The sequence below is a fragment of the Talpa occidentalis genome, unplaced genomic scaffold, assembly GCF_014898055.3.
Source record: "Talpa occidentalis isolate TD23 unplaced genomic scaffold, MPIMG_talOcc4v2.1 talOcc4.11, whole genome shotgun sequence".
NCBI lineage: Eukaryota > Metazoa > Chordata > Mammalia > Eulipotyphla > Talpidae > Talpa > Talpa occidentalis.
The window spans coordinates 26,962,720-26,981,068 of NW_023601104.1; the positions used below are offsets into that span (position 1 = coordinate 26,962,720).

Below are 18,349 nucleotides of genomic sequence, written 5' to 3' on the forward strand. Positions count from 1 at the left end.
TGGAGTCTGCGAAGTGATCTCAGAGGAGGGGTCCTTGAACAGAATGTTCACTGAAAAATAGGAGGAGTGAGCCCACCAGTGAAGAACAGGGACAGGGTGTTTTGGGCAGAGAAACAGCCTGGATCAAGGCTGGCCATGTCTGTGACTACTGCTTCTCAGAAGAGTAGCCTCAAGGAGTCCCTGGGCAGTACATACAATCCCTGTGTGTTCACTAAGGCATTCACGTCTGGGGTGACAACAGCGGTTACTCTCTCCTCTCCTGCACGCACAGAGACACAACAGGAGCTCTGTGACAGCATAAAATGCAGTCTTCACCTCCAAGTGTCACGGTGTACATGCCAACTTTCAAGGCTCAGAGACATGGTCTCCAAGGAAAGTCTGGATGAAGGATCTGGCAGGATAAGGTGTCCCACTTCAAATAAGCTCTTTTTCCATAGGTGATTTTTCTAATTCATTACAACCATCAGAAAAAGACAGAATTTACAGTTTGAGTATATCACTCCCAGACCAAGAGCTGCAGCACAAATGGATCATAATGTCAGTTATAGAGGGCAATTCAGATGTGTTCACCCATGTGCTTGCTGACCCACAGGACACACCAGCTGGTCTGGCAAAGTCCCCCAATTAAGATACACCATCCAATGGCACCACGAACATAGCCTCCCCTTACAGACTGAATAATATTCAGTGTCTTCACAGTAAGGCACTGCTATTGCTCCTAACTAAAAATTCATTCCCCACATGGATTCTCTTGCTCTCAGGTTATCTTATTTTATAAAAAAGCTTGCAAAAAAAGGTGGGCGGGGGGCGGCAGACACTATCCTGTGGGAACATGGGAGAATTTTTATTCTCTATCAATGTAACATGAGCAAGCAAAAAGTTGTGTAATTTAGAAGCTGGTGTAAATGTTTAATAAACTTTATCTCTTATTATGTAAACATAAAGAGTAATTCAAATAAGGTTGCTCAACCTTATATCTGTACAAGAGGAATTTTTGGACATCAACATGATTAACCAACAGTGTAATAAAATATAATATAATGGTCCAGGTTGCCCTGGTTGAAAGCTTTGGTTTCCTATTTATTAACTGTCTGTACTTAGAAAAGTTCTTGAAAGTTTCTGAAACCTCAGTCTCCTCATCTTTGAAATGGGGATATTTATTTCCATAGGGCTGCTGAGAGGATTACATGGTCAATGCAAATAGGGTCTGGCACAATGTCTGGCTCACTAAATGAGAGTTTTCAACTGAAAAAGCCCAGGCAATTCCAAATGACGCTACTTGTGAAAACAGTGAAAAATGAGCCAGTGTTGCAAAGTAAAATAAGTGTATATTTGGTGTGACTGTTGAAAACAGGAGATGTTGGGAAAACCAAGTGGCAACCTAGTCCTGAGCTACCTTACTGTGAAAAATTGGGCATACCATTCACCTTACTGGGGCTCCCTTCCACTTCAGAATAAAGCATTAGTAGATTTAAAGCTCAATAATGTCTCAAACCCCTTCCAGTCATAACATTCTGGAATCAATGTTGAGGGCAGATGTGATGGCAAAGGTCAACGCAGTGCATTTTATAAACCATAATTAGAGGACAGAGTGACCAAGCCTATTGGCCAAATTATATAATTGGCCCTCTGCCTTCAGGGAGGGAGTGCCTGTGTGCAATTATGCAATCACATTCTGAAAGGTAAGGCACCAACTCACATCCTCTCATGAGAACAACTGCTCAAGCCAGTTTCCACCTAAGGTCATATAGGTACCTTTAGTCTGTACCTTCTTAGAACCAAATATTTGCATTGCTCTTTATTTTTGCAATACTTGTAAAACAAAGGATACAGTTACCTTGCTCATTCTTACTGGCTTTATAGTAAACTAGTTAAATGAGCTATATCTTCCTATTCCAGGGCTATAATCTGATACTCCAACATAGCCTAAATCCTAGTGCAAACTTCACAGTGCATGAGAGTCACCTAGGGTGTTTGTTAAAAATGCAAACCCTACCCTTTCCATACCAATTCTTCAGGTCTAGAATGTACTATTTTAACAGTCTCCCCAAATTCCTGATGTCACAGGTCTGCACTGTGATAAACACTCTCTGACATTCATCATGGACTGGTTTGAGGAGACCATGCAGATGGCTAATCAACCACCATTACCTGAATTGAGACTTTCAAACTTCCCCCAATCAGGTAGTAAGAACAACAAATGCACAATGCCCCCACCCCTATTCCTCGCACAAAAGTGGAATTTTAGATTTCTAAGATGTAAGCCAACTGGAGAGCAATAAGCATTTCCCAAGCTCCCCAGCCCAGCCCTTGTCCTCTTACACCTAATGCTACCTCATTGCTTGCCCTGAGCCAGTTATTCAGTCCTTCTCATCTCCCCATGCAGACTGAAAAATAACCACTCCATCAGGTATGGAGAATCTGAGTCCAAAGTAATTAAGTAGTTCCAAGATGTTTCACAAATTGACAGTAGTGTTACCATTCAAAGCTCAGCTCAAATGTCACTTCTTCCAAGCAGGCTTCTTTGAAGGCAGTCCCTCCCCCCCAGGATATGCTGTTGCTTTCGCTCCTAGAAGACAACGTAATATCCCTACCTTCAAGCCTCAGGTAGCAGGTATCATAATGCATGAAAACAGTAAGATCCTTATAGGTAGATACTAAAGTTGATAAACTTTACCTCCTCTACTCCCTCTGAGAAGCCTGGCTCACTACTCATGATCTGTGCTCCATTGCTATTTGCTCAAGAAAGCCTTGCCTGACCAAATTCAAACCTTTTTATTCTAGAAAGCTCATGGCATCATCTTCCTCAACTTTGCAGTAATAAATGCAAGTCATTTTCCATATGTTCTGCTTACTGATCAATGCTTCTATTTGCTATAAGCTCCATGAGGACAATTAAGGGGATTAACACAAGGAAAATACCTTGAAAATATCTTAAATGAATGAGTAGATTCAGAGATCAATGATGTCTACCTTGGAGGCTGGTGGAAGATTATGGGACAGCTGTAGATGCTGGAATAGTTCCACCTCTAGCAGGTTATTTGATCTTAGTTACTACATGCATTTGCATGAAGAAATCCAGTGTAATCTCTGGCTGGTAAAAGTTTGATTGTAAAAGCAGGAGACAATGGGGATCTCAGAACATTACAAGGGTCTACCAAGACTTTGTTTTCATGACATAATCCACTTCCTTCATGCAAGACTCTGGTTTAGTGTCCTTTTCTCCAATGACTTCTTTGCTCTATCCAAAAAGCAGGGAATTTCTCTATCAAGGCTGCTATTTCATTCAAGAGTGGATGCAGTTTGGTGAAGTGTCCTAGTGGAGAGTCAATGCTTGAATCATTGCTCCTCTTTGATAAGAGGAATCAAGGCTTTCACTTGTGCCTGCTTAGCTGACAAAGTTGCTACTAGTGTTTTGTAGCTATGTAAGGACTCCTTGTGCAGAAGTTTACTTGGACTCATCTACATTCAAGTTCAACATACCTGCCCATGTTCACCCATTGTCCATCAGCTTTTAACAAAGATTAATGACTGCACAGTGACAGACAGGCACTGTGGAACCAGAAATGGACAGCAGTACGCATAACATGTTCTTTAGCCCTAATGACACTTCAGAACAAAACGTGAGGTTGCCATTACTATGAATTTAAAGTGTCACTAGGGAAACTGGTTTTGCCTATTATTTTTTCCCCTCAAGGAAGAAATGATCAGGATCTGGGCAGTTTAGGAACCATACAACTGTGAGAACAGAAGGCATATTCCTCAGGGATACAGAACATCCTTTCAAGAATGTTCTGATCTCTTAAGAACCAAGAAATGAAAATGTGGTTTCTCAAGTCCAAAAAGCCCAAATTTTCTTCTTCTAGATCCACATACCATAAATATAGTTAATAAGACAGGGGGAAAAAAGTGGGTTGGATAGGCCTTAGTTCATCTTAGCTTTTGGCATCTCATTAAGGAACATGTGAAGAAGATTATATTACGGATGGCCTGAGTCATGCTTTTGATTTTCATTCCAGCACTCTTCATGATTATACCCAATTATTTGCTCTGCCTTTTTCACCACAGACACATTTTGGTCAGTCTTTGCAGACAGTCTACAATGATTTGTAAACCCATTTATGGGATTATCACCTATTATTCTGGTTACTCACCTCCAAATGCAATTTAGAGTCATTTTTTCCATAATCTCTGTTTATATAGATACTCTCTGATTCTTTTTTTTTTCCCAGTGTACATGGACTATGACTTACAATTTTGCTGTTAGAAAGATCCAGAAGTTTCTACACCCAAGATTATACAAAAGCGTTAAACTAGATTAGCCCTAACCAGTTCACACATCTCCATCCGTTCAAAGAAATGACATTATATATCTATCCATTGTTTTCCCTGTCTGAGACAGTCTCCATCTCTGAGACTATTTTTTCTGATATCATATTCATTAAGAATTGTAGCACGCAAAAGTATCTGGAAATATGCATTATGTCAATTGTATTTATTTGCCAAATTCTCATTATTCAATTGTCCCATATTCGCTGACATCTTAGACTTCCTTTGACTTCAGAATATTAACTGTGCTGTGTATCTAGGTCTACACGAGCAAGTCACAATAAGTAAGTACATTATGAATCTGAACCATCAGCAGTTGATGCAAACAATTCTTGGAAAAAGGGGCTTATTTTGCCCTATCAGGGGTCTCAGCTATTGGTAATAACCACATTCACACATGTATCTATCTGTGGAGTGCTATTCCTTGTTTTAACTCATGTAGCTCTAGATCTGCAGGCTGCTACCCAGTAAAACAGCAACAGTTTACTGAGCATACAAGTAGTTAAACTTATCCCTCCATTGACAAATGGAGAAACAAGTACTCTTGAAAAAACAAAGAGAAATTAGTCTGATAATGAAAAACTACTGAAAGCAATTTACAAGCCATTCCCCTGACAGTATATAAACTCTTAATATGCTGCACGTAACTCAGGGTCAATCTTTTCTTGATTCCTCCCTTCTAATCATATATCTTTATAGCAGCAACACTGACACCTGAAATTTCTTTCACTTGATGTTTCAGGGGGATATACAGTAGCAAACGTGGCTATGTATTAAAAGAAGCAAATGGCTTGCATTGTTTAAGTCAATGGATGCCTCTGATAATTAAAAAAATATAAAAAGGTTAATCAAGCAGTAATGAAACCAAGCAGTCCCAGAATCTGAGCACTTGTGTAAAACCTAAATTTGTTGTTACATGCCCTTAAATAAACAGACTAGGAGATTGCCACAAGTAAGTTGGAACTTAAATGGTATAACTATTATTTCCTTAAGAATTTTTCAAGCCAGGAAAAAAAAGTTGCAAAATAAAATTGGGTGGAGAATATAATAAAAGGGGAGCAGTGGTATCCCAATGGAGAGAAAAGCAAAAAGAAATTTCAGAAAGGATAACAAATTAGTTTAGCAAAGTCACAATGAGAGAGGGCAGACAAAAATAAAGGCAAAGGATGTAGCGTCCAGGGAAAGAGGAAGGGGCGAGTGGAAACAGCTGGAATTGTTCAGCTGTGTCAACATTCGGCTGTTTCACAGATTGACTAGCAAAGTGTCATCTGAAACCAATTACATTCCCAAAACCCCATGGACCCAGTTCATAACATTGATTAATCCACATTGTGAAAAAGTCCCCAAGCAAAACTAGAACAGCTGTCAGCCCTTGGAGCTCAAAAAACAGCAACTGCTTAAGGAAAAAAAAAAAAAAAACCAACAAAAAAGATCCTCTTAAATTTTAGGGATTTTCAGAATGCAAGCCTACTGAAATCGAAGATAGATTTAAAATTGCTACTACCCATATCTGTTCAAGAACAACTGACTATAATTAGAAAAGCTGGGGTCATGTTAAAATAAACCCAAAGTCCATTCCCAAAATTGGAACACAACCTCCTCAAAGTCTGTAATATCTTGTATCTTTTTACTCCCTTCTGGAAATAACCCTGTGCATTTAATTTTTTTAAAACCTGTTTATTTTTTCTCCTCATTATTTTAAATGCATCAACCTAATTCCTCTGGGCCAATCAAAATGTGGTTATATTTAATACATTTTCCAATAAAAAGTATTTTCTGTTCCTTGTTCCATTTCACAAAATAGAAGCATATATAACAACCCTGAGTTACAAAAATCTCATTTGGTCACGAATCACACATACATATGGCCACCAAACCCCTTCAATCTGCACAGCCTGTAAAGATGTTCATGAAACCTTGCCCTTGAATCTGAAGTTACTTCAACCAGACATCCTGTGACCAGGTGAGAGGAGACCCCAAAGTCATATAAATGGCCATGGAAGGCTCCATTTCTGTAGATTTGACCTGAAATCTCCACCATAAAACTGCAGGTGTGGTAGGAGCCCTTCATCCTTTGGATGGATTATTTCCAACAGAAATGATATGCTATTCATTGGTTCATTCATTCAACAAGCATTTACTGAATGTCTACTTTCTACCTAACACTGGGTTTCAATATGTGCATTTACTATAAGTAAAATGAAGCTGGAGAGTGACTGGCCTATGCCAGATAATTAGGAATTTCTACAATTTGGACTAAAATCAAGGATTATCTGATACCTATTGTTAATTCTGTGCTATCAAAAAAAAATTGCTACATTATGCCTAACATAGGTTTTCATAAATTAGGAGGGAGCCTGAGTAAGCAAAGCATCATTCCAATGGGAACTACATCCCAAGTTACAAAAAATGGGTATATATTTGATTTTAAGAACATAAACAGCATTTAAACATTCAGTTACTATGCTGCTGTGCTCCTCTGCATGTCCTATTAGTAATCTGATGGTCTCATCTGTTGAAATGCCACTCTGTAATTTCAGATTTTATGAAATTGAAGTGTCTTTGATATATTGATCCTTTTTATGCAAATATGTATACTTGCAGATCACAGCACTAACCAGTACCACAGGGTGAATTATTTCTCTCTGATTGAAATGATTTAAAGATATACAAACCTTGATTCCACTGGTGCATCCTTGGATTCAATAACTCAAAAATAAATAAAATAACACAACCCACAAGGCATAATGTCAAGAAAAGGAATCTAGGCTTATACTTTGGATTTCAGAATTGGAAGAAGGTTAACAAGAGCAACAAGTTACTTCACATGCAAAGAAATACTGTCACTAAATGCTGTTCTCCTAAGAGGAACAGCATTTTTTGAACTTTGCAGTAAGGTAACATCTGCACTAGGTTTTGAAGAACTTGGGGCCATTTACACTACAGAAATGGCATACTGATAGGGTGAAGGGCAAGACACAGAGACAGAGCAATAACAAGTAGTTTCTAGACAGAGGCTCTAATTCTTTTTACTATTTTTTTTTTTTACCCAGAGGATATATATATAATTATTGTTTTTTAAATGCTCATGATGTCACAGATAAAGAATACCAATTGCTCCCGACAGAATTCTAACTACAGTACGTGCTTATAAGAACAAATTACTGTTTATACATGGACAGGATTGCAAATGAGGGGAAGAACATTACAAATTACATGTTATTGAAAGAAAGCCAAAAACATTTCCATTTCTTTCTTTTTATGAAAATATATCATTACCTGCATCATGCCCCCTTCTCTCAATCCTCTCAATGGACATTGGCATTGATAAGCCTACAAGAAATACAATAGTAAGTTTAGGTTTTTATGTTATGAATTTAGAACATGGGAAAATATCCAGAGAAAAGGGAGCAAAATCACTCACATTTTCATATTCCATGTTTCTCTAAGAATCAGTTGAGTGAAAGGATTTGAACTTCACATGCTAAATGGAGAAATCACCTGTCCCAAGGACTACACACTGAATACGACTTTCAATAAATCTACTCTAATAAAAGGCCTAACCCTTACAAAAGTACTACAGCTTAGAAAAAACCAAATTAATTTTTATGTAAGTTGGAGGTCTATTCTCTGCACATTTTAGCGAACAAAAAGTTACCATCAGCTACACCATTTTTGTTTTCTTATAAATTTCTATCTTATAAATTTCTATCTAGCTCTGCTCTGGGAAACATTATATGAAGCAATAAACATATCCTTGTCAACAAATGAATCCATGTTCTCTTCTGGAGCAGGGTTTGTGCCTTTCATTTGGGCCTACTTGCGACTCTGTGGAGGACAAAGGACCCCAATAATAGTGCCTCATTGGCTCTGATATTGTTTTGAGGATTTAATGAGTCCGGCTATGTAAAGAACTCAGATAGTAAAAGTGTTAGAATAATGTTGTGTTTCCATAACATTGGAGTTCTAGAAAAAAACGAGTTCAGGAATTTAGGTTTTGGCAAATCCACATGATTTTATGGCAGAAGGAGAAAGGGTTTTTTTTTAATAAAGGCAGGGTTTTCTAGCCATTTTTCACCCACATCAAATGCATCTTTTCTTAACCCATTGCAGAAAAGCTGAGCTAGAGTAGGAGTATCTTCTCTGAAGTACAACTGGCAGAGACTTGCAAGTGGTCTCTTCTGTGCTGTAACAGCTCCTCAGAGCATCTAGTTGAGATTCATAAGCTAAAGGGTTTTTGTTTGATTGCGAGGCAAGGTAGAGGGCAGTGAGCAGGTGTACTATTAGTCACAACAAGCTTCCTTACTGTTCCTGTTTTATTTAAAACCAAGACATTCAATGACCCTGTGGATTATTAACAGCTCACATCTCAACAGGATGGCTGCTCCTAGGGTTGGAGGGGATATTAAAGGCCTACCTCCTTGCAGTATCATCAGACACTGCTGAGTGGCTCCAATTTCTCAAATGGCATGAACTGTCTAGCAACAGTGTCACTGCTTATATTCTGGACTGTGACTTGCCTCAACCCAGATGAATTCCAATGATACTGGTGTAGGGGATATTAGAAAAATGGTTTTATAGAGAGTCAAGAAAACCCCAGAACTGAAATTCTCATCTCCTCAGGTGTCTGACCTAAAGTGATGTAAATAGAGCCTCTCTGGTGGCGCAGCGGTTGAACGCAGTGCTATGAAGCTGTCCACAGCCGCTGCAGTGCCTGTTCAATTCCTGGCTGACCAGGGAGATTCCCACATGGCGCGGCAGGCCTTTCCTGTCTCCCCCGCTGCTCCCCTCAGCAGTGTATTTTGGTCCTTCTGCCTGTTCTGCTCCCTGCTCTATCTTGGGTGAATCCTCTCACCCTCCCGTGCCTTTGGACTGTACCCAGTGCTTGTATAAATAATAAATAAATCTTTTTAAAAAAAATGAAAAAAGAAAATACTAAAGTAAGGTAAATATTAAAGAGTAAGTGGGCATGTTACCTTCTCAAGCAACTTTCTGCATCAATTTGATTATACTTCACCTATTTTAGATTAGAGACAGGTAGGCCAGAATCATCTACTTTAAAAGAAAAATAAAAACCCTGCTGGGTTTGTTGGAGTTACTGAATTTCCTCACTGTTTTCCCAATGCAAATGCCAACCATCTCTGAATTCATTGCTTAATTAAATGGTATCAGACTCATTCATTTTCCGTAAAGTCAAGTGATTCTTTTCAATGAATAAAAGATATCATTTAATTTCTTACCACCAAAGCTTTGTCTAACCACTCAAACTGAGCTTAACCAAAAAATGTGGGATTCGGGCCTGCCTCCCTGGTGGCGCAAAGGGTTAAGCACAGCACTATGAAGCAATCCACAGCCTCTGTAGCACGAGTTCAATCCCCGGCCAGCCAGGGAAAATCCCACAAGGTGCAGCAGACCTCTCCTGTCTCACCTGCTGCTCCCCTCAGCAGTGTATTTCAGTCAGACTGCCTGTTCTGCTCCCCACTCTGTCTCTAGTGAATCCTCTCTCCCACCCCTGCCACCCCGCCCGCTGCATCTCTGGCCTATACCCCAGCTCTTGTATACATAAATAAATAAATCTTTAAAAAAAAAAAAAGTGGGATTCTACTATGGCTCCAATGGCTTCCAACTCTAGAACCACGCAGACCACAGAACCGAGCCTAGGTACAAATCACAACTGTGGCTTTTCTATTATCATCAGGAGCAAGGAAAATTCCACAAGGACCTCTCCCCCCAATCACAGCAATACACTTTGATCTTATTCCTCCTTGGGAATGCTTGAAAGGGTAAACCTGCACCTTTAAATGCAATCTCAGATGAAGTGTTGGATGCATTTATGCTACTCTTTGTCTACAAGCCTTAAAAATCAAGACAGTAGAATGATAGCAGTGATGTCCATTGGGGAAACCATCTGAGGAATTAAAAGCATCTGCAAGTTATCCATAAAGGCATTATGTAATGGAAAAGCACACACTGAATACCTTCTCTATATCAGATTCCATCCTGAAATAGTTGAAGGTCCACTGAATTATACAGACAGAAATAGGTGTGAGGTGTGAACAACTGTTGTCATTCCAGGTAGAATCTACTTCTTCTAAACTAAACTATAGATGGCACTTCTGCAGATTACCAGTTCTGTCATTTGGCCTGAAACTGATTGTGTTATTGAAATGCCTGTAAAGAAACAGACCACATCTACTAATTCCCTTCCTCCAAATTACCTTCTTTCACAAAGAAATGGGAAAAATACTCTTCGTTTACTATACTATTCCAGGGGAAAGTGTCATGAAAGTGGTAGACTCCTACACTCATGTGTGTCACTGTTCTAAGCTCCATCTTTTTTGTCTCAGAAGAGGATAAGGCCACACTTCCCAAGCTGTGAGTCGCAACAAACTCACAGGAAATCAGGGTAACATACATTAGACACAGCAGAGATGACTACTAAGTACTTTAAAACTAACAAACACTAGCTATTCTTCTTAGTCTAGGGGGTGAAAAAGTTATTGAAACAGAGACATCATGAGCTGAGAAAGTATGGAAGCCCCACAAATCATTCATCAGACCTCAATGTCCTATGGAATCAGGCAAAAGAGTATATCTGTCCTTCAAGGTCACCTTGAAGGAAGCTGCCAAGGAAGATTTAATAGATTTTGTCACTGTGTGACATGTCACTTCAGATTCAAGAAGAAGAGACATTCCTGTCGAATTGTAGTTAGAAAGTTTTGGGGTACTCCTCAACCATGTTTGTAAGTTGCATAGCACAGTACCTGCCATGTAATATGTGATCAATAATTTTTAGTAGTGATCAGGGTGGGGGAGGAGGTTATAGTTTTCTTTATACCTCTATCCAAACTTAGTTGTTGATTTTAAAAATGCAATCTATCCTAACCTGTTTTTTACTCCAAGAGCAGATCCTTGCAAGGAGCCATGGAGCTGAACAAAGTTGAGTTTGTCAGTCTAAGTAAGTTACAATATGCAAAGTATGATAAACTCAGATCTTACCCACGCAGGACTGCTAGGTGTGTGTACACAGTATACACATAGAGCAACATGTAGCAGGCACCCTTACCACTAGTTTTTTTTTCCCAAGATTTTATTTATGAATACAAGAGCTGGGGTACAGGCCAGAGGTGCAGGGGGTGAGAGGACCCTCCGGAGACAGAGTGGGAAACAGAACAGGCAGATTGACCAAAGTACACTGCTGCGGGGAGCAGCAGACAAGCCAGAAGAGGTCTGCTGCACCATGTGGGTTGCTCCCTGGCCGGCCGCGGATTGAACTCGTGCTGCAGAGGCTGCAAACAGCTTCACAGACTGTGTCCTAACCCCTTGTGCCACCAGTTGTTTAGTACACAACTTGCACAACCTTATGTAGTCACTCTACTCAAAATCCTAGACTCCCATATGATAGAACTGATGGGCTTCTCCAGCTAATGGTCACTCTTGGTTGAGTGCTAGCATAGTGCCTTCAGGCAACAAGAAATGGGAAAACAAACAGCAATGAAGGAATATGGCTAGAGTGTGGCCATCATGAGAGGAATTTCCAGAACTTGCTCAAGTATGCTGGGGTGCAGGACAAGCTCCAGACCTAGCAGGTGGCAGAAGTTCAGTTTAAGCAGAAAAGCAGCTGTGGGGAACAGGCATAGACACACATAGCCTTGAGTTAAACTCAGATCTGAGGGTCAGCGGGGGATGCAGGGCAGTGCCAAGACATACCCAGGTCCCATCACTTCAGAGATGCTGCCAGGTTAGGCCAAAGTAGGTTCTAACCCTACTACTTTTAACCCAGTAAACCTATCCATTCAAAAAGTAAGTCACAAATACCAGCCAGTGTTTGAGGCATTCAGGTACAGTCTCCCTCCCACTTTGTTTCAAAGTGTGTTTCATTCTATTTGATGGCTCCTTCATATTTCCTCTTGATCTCAGCCTTCCTACATTATCTTCCATTCTGCCCATTCCCTTGGATTGGGAAGATGAGGTAGTCCTGCTGAGTAGCATCAGCACCATGGGCCCAACCAAGCTGAGCTAGCTTGCTACCCATGTGAGTCCCACCCCTGCCCAGTACACCATGGGTCCTTAGGGCACACCTCTATTCTGAGAATAGGAAGTAATGAAGTAATATAAAATCACACATGTATATATCATAGCATTTTCAGAGTGAGCTCTCAGGTGCTAAGGAAGGAAGGACTTCTCCCATGCTTTCCCAGTGGGCGAGCTGTCGGGAAGGAGGATGTCTATCCTGAAAGTAGAAGAGTTTGAGCACTCTACAATTTGAGGGGAGTCCTGCAGGGATTTGCTTCAGACCTGCATCTCCACGCTCCATACCTTGCCAGCTCCTCTCCAGGGAGGGGGACATGCTCAGCACACAGGATAACACCTGCCCATGGCTGGACCATGATCAGAATGGGCAGGACTGCTGTCCTTTCCCACAGACTTCTAAGTATAGCTTCTTTTTGTACTTTTTGTACTTGTCAGATTCCTGTCTCTGTGTGGTAACCATATTCTAGACTTGGTTGTGTTTAGGGTTCCAGCTATTCGTGCCTAGGCTGGTAGGGTAACTGGGAAGAGGGTCTGCTCACATGGTGGAGACAGGAGGGCTCATTTCAGTTGACGTGACTTTGTTTTGTGTTCTATCACCCCTTATCAGAGAAACTCCATGGCATGTGTATACCTGCGCCCACATATACTTCACATACACTTGAGTGTACGTGAATGCATCAGGTTAACACATTAACAAAGTACTTGGCTGTCATTGAGCTGTGACTGTTGGTAGGACACCTTCATGCAGGAAACTGAGTGAAGAACTGAGTACTTGGAGTTAGGACAAAATCCCATCTTGACCCCTATCTCAATTGAGCAGAACGTCCTGTGAAACAGATAGGGCACATGCAATTAGCTCCAGTTTTGAGATGGGGAAACTCAGGTCTATCTGAGTTAGTGAGGTTAATGGATTTTCCCAGAGTCCCAATGCTACCACAGCAGAGCTGTGCCTTGACCCGAGTCTTTATTGTTTAAACGTTTCATCACACCACAGCTGCTTGGATTTTGGGCAAGAATCAGTGTCCTTCTCTGCCTACGATACATATTTGGTAGAGAAGACAAAAGATATGCTCTTCCAGGCCAAAAAAAAAAAAAAAAAAAAAAAAAAGTCCAGTATCACATTCATATTATCTTGTACAACTATTGGGCTCTTTGAAGTGCTGGACAGCCTTGAGACATCCATATGAGGGGGTTCTATGGAGGGAGCCAGAGGGCAGTGACAAAGCTTTTCCTCACTTTTCCTCACTTTGAGGACGGAGTTTCACTCCGTCCTCTCGTCTCTAATTTTGCAAGTGCACCTCCACTTAAAAAAGTCAATGAAGTGTAGGGAGCCATGAGGAGTGTACACCAGTGCCTCCCAACCATAAGCACTCATCAGAATCATCTGGAAGGATGTTAGAGCACAAACTGCTGGGCCTGACCCCAAAGTTTCTGAGAGTTGGGGTAAAAAATGCGCATTTTAAACACATTCCCAAGTGCTGCTGATGCTGCCGGTTGAGGGCACCAGACTTTGAGAACCACAGACACATATCAAACTGTCTTGTCTCAGAGCCCAACTTGCTGCTCCATACGTAGCAGACACTGAGTAAACATCAAGGAGGGCATCTGCTGATCATCTGAAGAAAAATATTTAAGCAGCTTCTGTGCTCAGCTGTGTCTTAAATCCACTGTGGTACAAGATAAAAATCCCTGCCCTCTAGGAACACATAAGCTAAAGATAGAACAATGCACACAGACACACAAAGAAAGATAAGAGTACCCTATTCCGATTATAATAAATCCCCTGGAATAAAACAAAAGGCTTACAATGGGGACTGCAAAGTTCCCTGGGAGGTTTCCAAAGTTTGTGCTTTCTAATTTTCAATGACACCATGATCGTCCAGGGAGCATCGTGCAGCTGGCATGACCATGGTGCTAAGATCAGCCTGGGCTGCTCTGACCTCCTGACATGTGAGCCCTTGACTGCCATCAAGTTGCTCTGACAGGCAGATGTGGCTGTAGAAAGTCTTTACAGAAACGGGTTTAAATGTGGGGGACTCATGGTATCAAAGATCTGTGAACTGTTAGGCTATGCAGAGGAATCATCAAAATAAACATCTTTTTTTGCTCTACCCCCTCCCCTTGCTTGTTTGAAGAAAAGAGCTCTTAATTGCTTCTTGAACTGCACACAAGTGGGCCGTTGACTGTGACTGTAATTCAGCATGGAGCAGCGAGGAAAACTCTAAAACAGATTTTGTTGAGAAAATGTCTTAAATGGCAAAAATGCTGCTGCAGCAGCAGCAGGCATAGGGCACTGCTAAGTAAAACAAGATCTTCAAGAACAGCTTGGGATAGTATGAGCAGTTGAAGCAATCGTTAGTTGTTGATGATACCAGGTGTGATCAATGGGAACACATTTTTAAAGTGGTGGTGGTAATGGGGGTGGGGGGCATTATTGAGAGGCAGGAAAACAAACAGAAAATATTTCAGAAGGATGTCATGTTGTGGATGACCTCACAGACTCAGATTCCTAATGAAGAACAAAGATGCTATTTAAGGAAATTCAAGAATTCCACATTCAGTCATTTGCTATTTACTACCTTTCCACATCCATGTCCTTGGAAAACTGTTACATCCTAAGAGGTCTGAATCCTTTCCCTTCAGTCTTGACTACAGTTACCTGGAAAGAGTTTTGGATTTGGAGAGGCATGAAATGTTTGTTGCCTACTGCCAGGTCCACTTCATATAAAGTTACCGCCTCCTCTGTGTCAGCAGCGCTGGCTACAGGAACTAGAAAAGGGATGCCTGCAAACAAAAAGCCTACTACCAACTATGTGCCTTCTCTAAATATTTCTCTCTGAGTCTATCTGAGAAAGATGCAGATTTTCCAAAGGAAGCTCTTCTTCAAAAGTGTGCTTTGTTACTTCTCCGTGCTGGTAGGTCCCTGTAACAAATGCTCAGTTTCTTTGAAACCTCCCATTTCCTTCCATCCAAAGAAATCTCTTCTTTCCTTAAATACCACTGACACTAAACCTACCCTTCCTCCCTCGCCCCAGGGACGGGTCCAGTGAGGGCCCCCACTTCTGCCCTTTACCTAGTGGCTGTGTCACATTCTCAGTAATAGTGAACTGCAATCTTGTCTGCAGGGAAGAGAGCGGGTCCTCTTGTCCAGGGAAGAGCTGGTACCCACTTCCTACTAACAAAGCAACCACTGGGTAATGCATTAGTAGCTGATCATAACTAGAATCTACTGAGTCCCTAATGCTGCAATGAGTCCATATAAACGGCTTAAAACAGTTTCTCTCAGTCCCAACAATAACCCAATCAGGTATTTTCATGAACCCACTGTACAGAGAAGAAAAGTAATACAGAAAACAAGTAAATGGCAGAAGTCAGGGTAGTAATAGTAAAGTCATATTTGAATTCCCATCTAAAGTCAGTCTCCAAACTCTTATACACTATTTATGACCAGAGACCATGCCACAACAAGGTCACAGCACAAAAGGGACAACTGGAAGGAAGGTACATATTTTTCTCTGTTTCACAGAATCAGGGGCAACATGTCCATCACACAACAGGAAATGAGCTGGGCGATGTTCTTTATAGACTATTTCTAAACATCGCAACAACTATAAACGGTGAGCTGTTTTATCCTCATTTAACAAATAAACCTGCAGTCCATGCAACTGAATAACACACCTACACTTCCACAGGTGGTAGGTATAGCAGATTAAATTAGAAAGCCCATGTGCTTCCCTCTCTGCCTTCTTGGCTCCATTTGCCCAAGATCCCTTATAAACCAATTACAGGTTTATTACCATCCTTCTCCTAACTAGAAGAAAAAAATATCAACTATAATCCAGTACTATTCTAAGACTATACCCTTCAAGACTATACCCTTGAAGACCTTACATACTCTGAGATCAGAAATGAAGCCACCAATTCATTTAAACAATGTCTTCAAATTCTCATATAACAGGAAAGCACTTAAAAAAAAAGCAACACTGAAATGTATTAATGGATCAATTAAAGTGATTACTTATTTTACTACCAGCTCTTAGATGCAGTTCCATATTTTTGAGCTAGTTTGTAAACCTTTCTTCATGACAAAAGCCTGACTTTATTTCCCTAGTGGCAAGGTATGTGCTCTTCCTCTTAAGTAATTGCAAATAGTGGAAAAGGATTTCAAGGGTCTCTTAACCTAAGCTAAATCTCTCATATATTTTCTGCTGAGTCAGAAGGATTATGTAAAAAATGCGTAAGTTCAAATGTCATTGTTCACTTCCTTCTAAATTCCTAAGAGAAGGATGGGAAGGGGGGGAAAGCAGACAAGGGCTTTGCTTAGCAAGTGTGTATTAAGATGTCATGTCCCTGCCCTCAGTCATAGTGGAGGTCCTGGAAGGGTAAATGTCCTCCCCTTGTTCAAAAAGCTGGCAGGAACTTGGGGAAGGGAAACATCAAAATTCCATGAGCTTCACTCTTTCTGGCCTGGGCACGTCTGGATAGTGGTGATGACAAGTTCATGTTATGGATCAGACCTGCTTTTGAAACCTGGCTCTATTGCATTATTTACTGTGAGCAAGTTATTTAACCTCTTGAGGACTCAGTTTCCAAATGGAGACGATACTACTTACAATTAAGGGTGGGAAGGAGTGAAACATGTATTTAAAGAGGCCCGCACATGACCAGCCTGTAGTGAGGATTATGAAAGTCAAGGAGGGTGCACAGGTGAATAGAGATGCTGGCCTGTTTGCCACGAGGCAGGCAGCTCAGAAAGCCATTGGTTATTCAGAGATTCCCTCTATTAATTAGCCAGGCCTTTGTACTCCTTCATTTGGTTGCATCTTTCACTCCTCTACTACCAGGTCTCATGAAAGTTACATCTGGTTAACCTTTATTCGTCCTTCAAAGACTAACATAAACCTCCGTCCATGCACATTTCTTCTTGAAACTCCCATTTCATTGCATTCCATCACAGGAGTGACAATTCATCCACCCTATATGCACTCAAAGCACCTAAGTTTAGCGCTATCTCAGCACCTGCCACTTGCTTCTGGGAGTCCCTATTTTCTTGCCTATACCCCTTATCAGAGTGTAGTTCAGTAAATGGACAGCAACAAGTATTCAAGAACCATTTGTGGGGTTTCCCTGGTGGCACAGGAATTAAAGTCTCAGCATTATCAAGCTATCGCCAGCCACTATAAGCTATAGCCAGCCACTACAGCATGATGGCATGAGTTTGATCCGTGGCCAGGGAGCCAACCCACATGGCACAGCAGACCTCTCCTGTCTAGCCCACTGCTCCCCTCAGCAGTGTATTTTGGTGGATCTGCCGGTTCTGCTCCCTACTCTGTCCCTGATGGATTCTCTCACCCCTCCCTACCTCTGCTTACACCTCAGTTCTTGTATAAATAAATAAATAAAGATAAATATCTTTTTTTTAAAAGAACTATTTGTGTAGGAGATGAGTGAATGAAAACAAATACATAACATGTCTAAACCTCCATAAAACTGCCCTTAATAAAAAGTACATGGCTCAATTATGGCATCAAATTCTGTTGTCCCATCTTGTGTCTGGTGTCATTAAATCTTTGGAAAAGAAGTTGAGATGGTTGTGGCGTGACTTTTAGAATGTTCTACTACATCAGTTGCTTGTGTACACAGTGGGTGTAAGAGCACATCACACATCTTGGTTGACCCTCGGTAAGATCACTGTTGCCAGATTTGGGGTTAACATAGGTGCAATTCAGACGAGATCGGGCGCGTTCAGGGTGGTATGGCCGTAGACAACATAGGTGCAATTCAGATGCTTATGCTAACTTCTGGCATAAACAAATGTGGAAAGAATTCAGGTCAGTGCAGCCATTAGTAACAATATCTTCTTGCTCTCCTGGGAGCCATTTCAGATTTTGGCTTCACCTGCCCCCCTACATAAAGAGACTGGGATGGGACTGCAGCTTCTAGAATTACAACCATTTTGTCAACTTGTCATTTAACTCACAGTCTG

General features: G+C 41.0%; 1 protein-coding gene across 25 annotated transcripts in view; it reads right to left on the bottom strand.

The window, feature by feature from the left end:
- Positions 1-18,349, bottom strand: part of RORA (RAR related orphan receptor A) — a 672,136-nt gene that overhangs the window by 532,643 nt on the left and 121,144 nt on the right. For 23 of the 25 annotated variants that reach the window (XM_054687750.1, XM_054687796.1, XM_054687795.1 and 20 more), the window contains one exon: positions 7,609-7,662. The exons of the other annotated variants lie outside the window; for them this stretch is intronic. In XM_054687750.1, the coding sequence (XP_054543725.1) occupies positions 7,609-7,662 (54 nt within the window). The remainder of the gene's footprint in view (positions 1-7,608; positions 7,663-18,349) is intronic. 25 annotated transcript variants of the gene reach the window in all.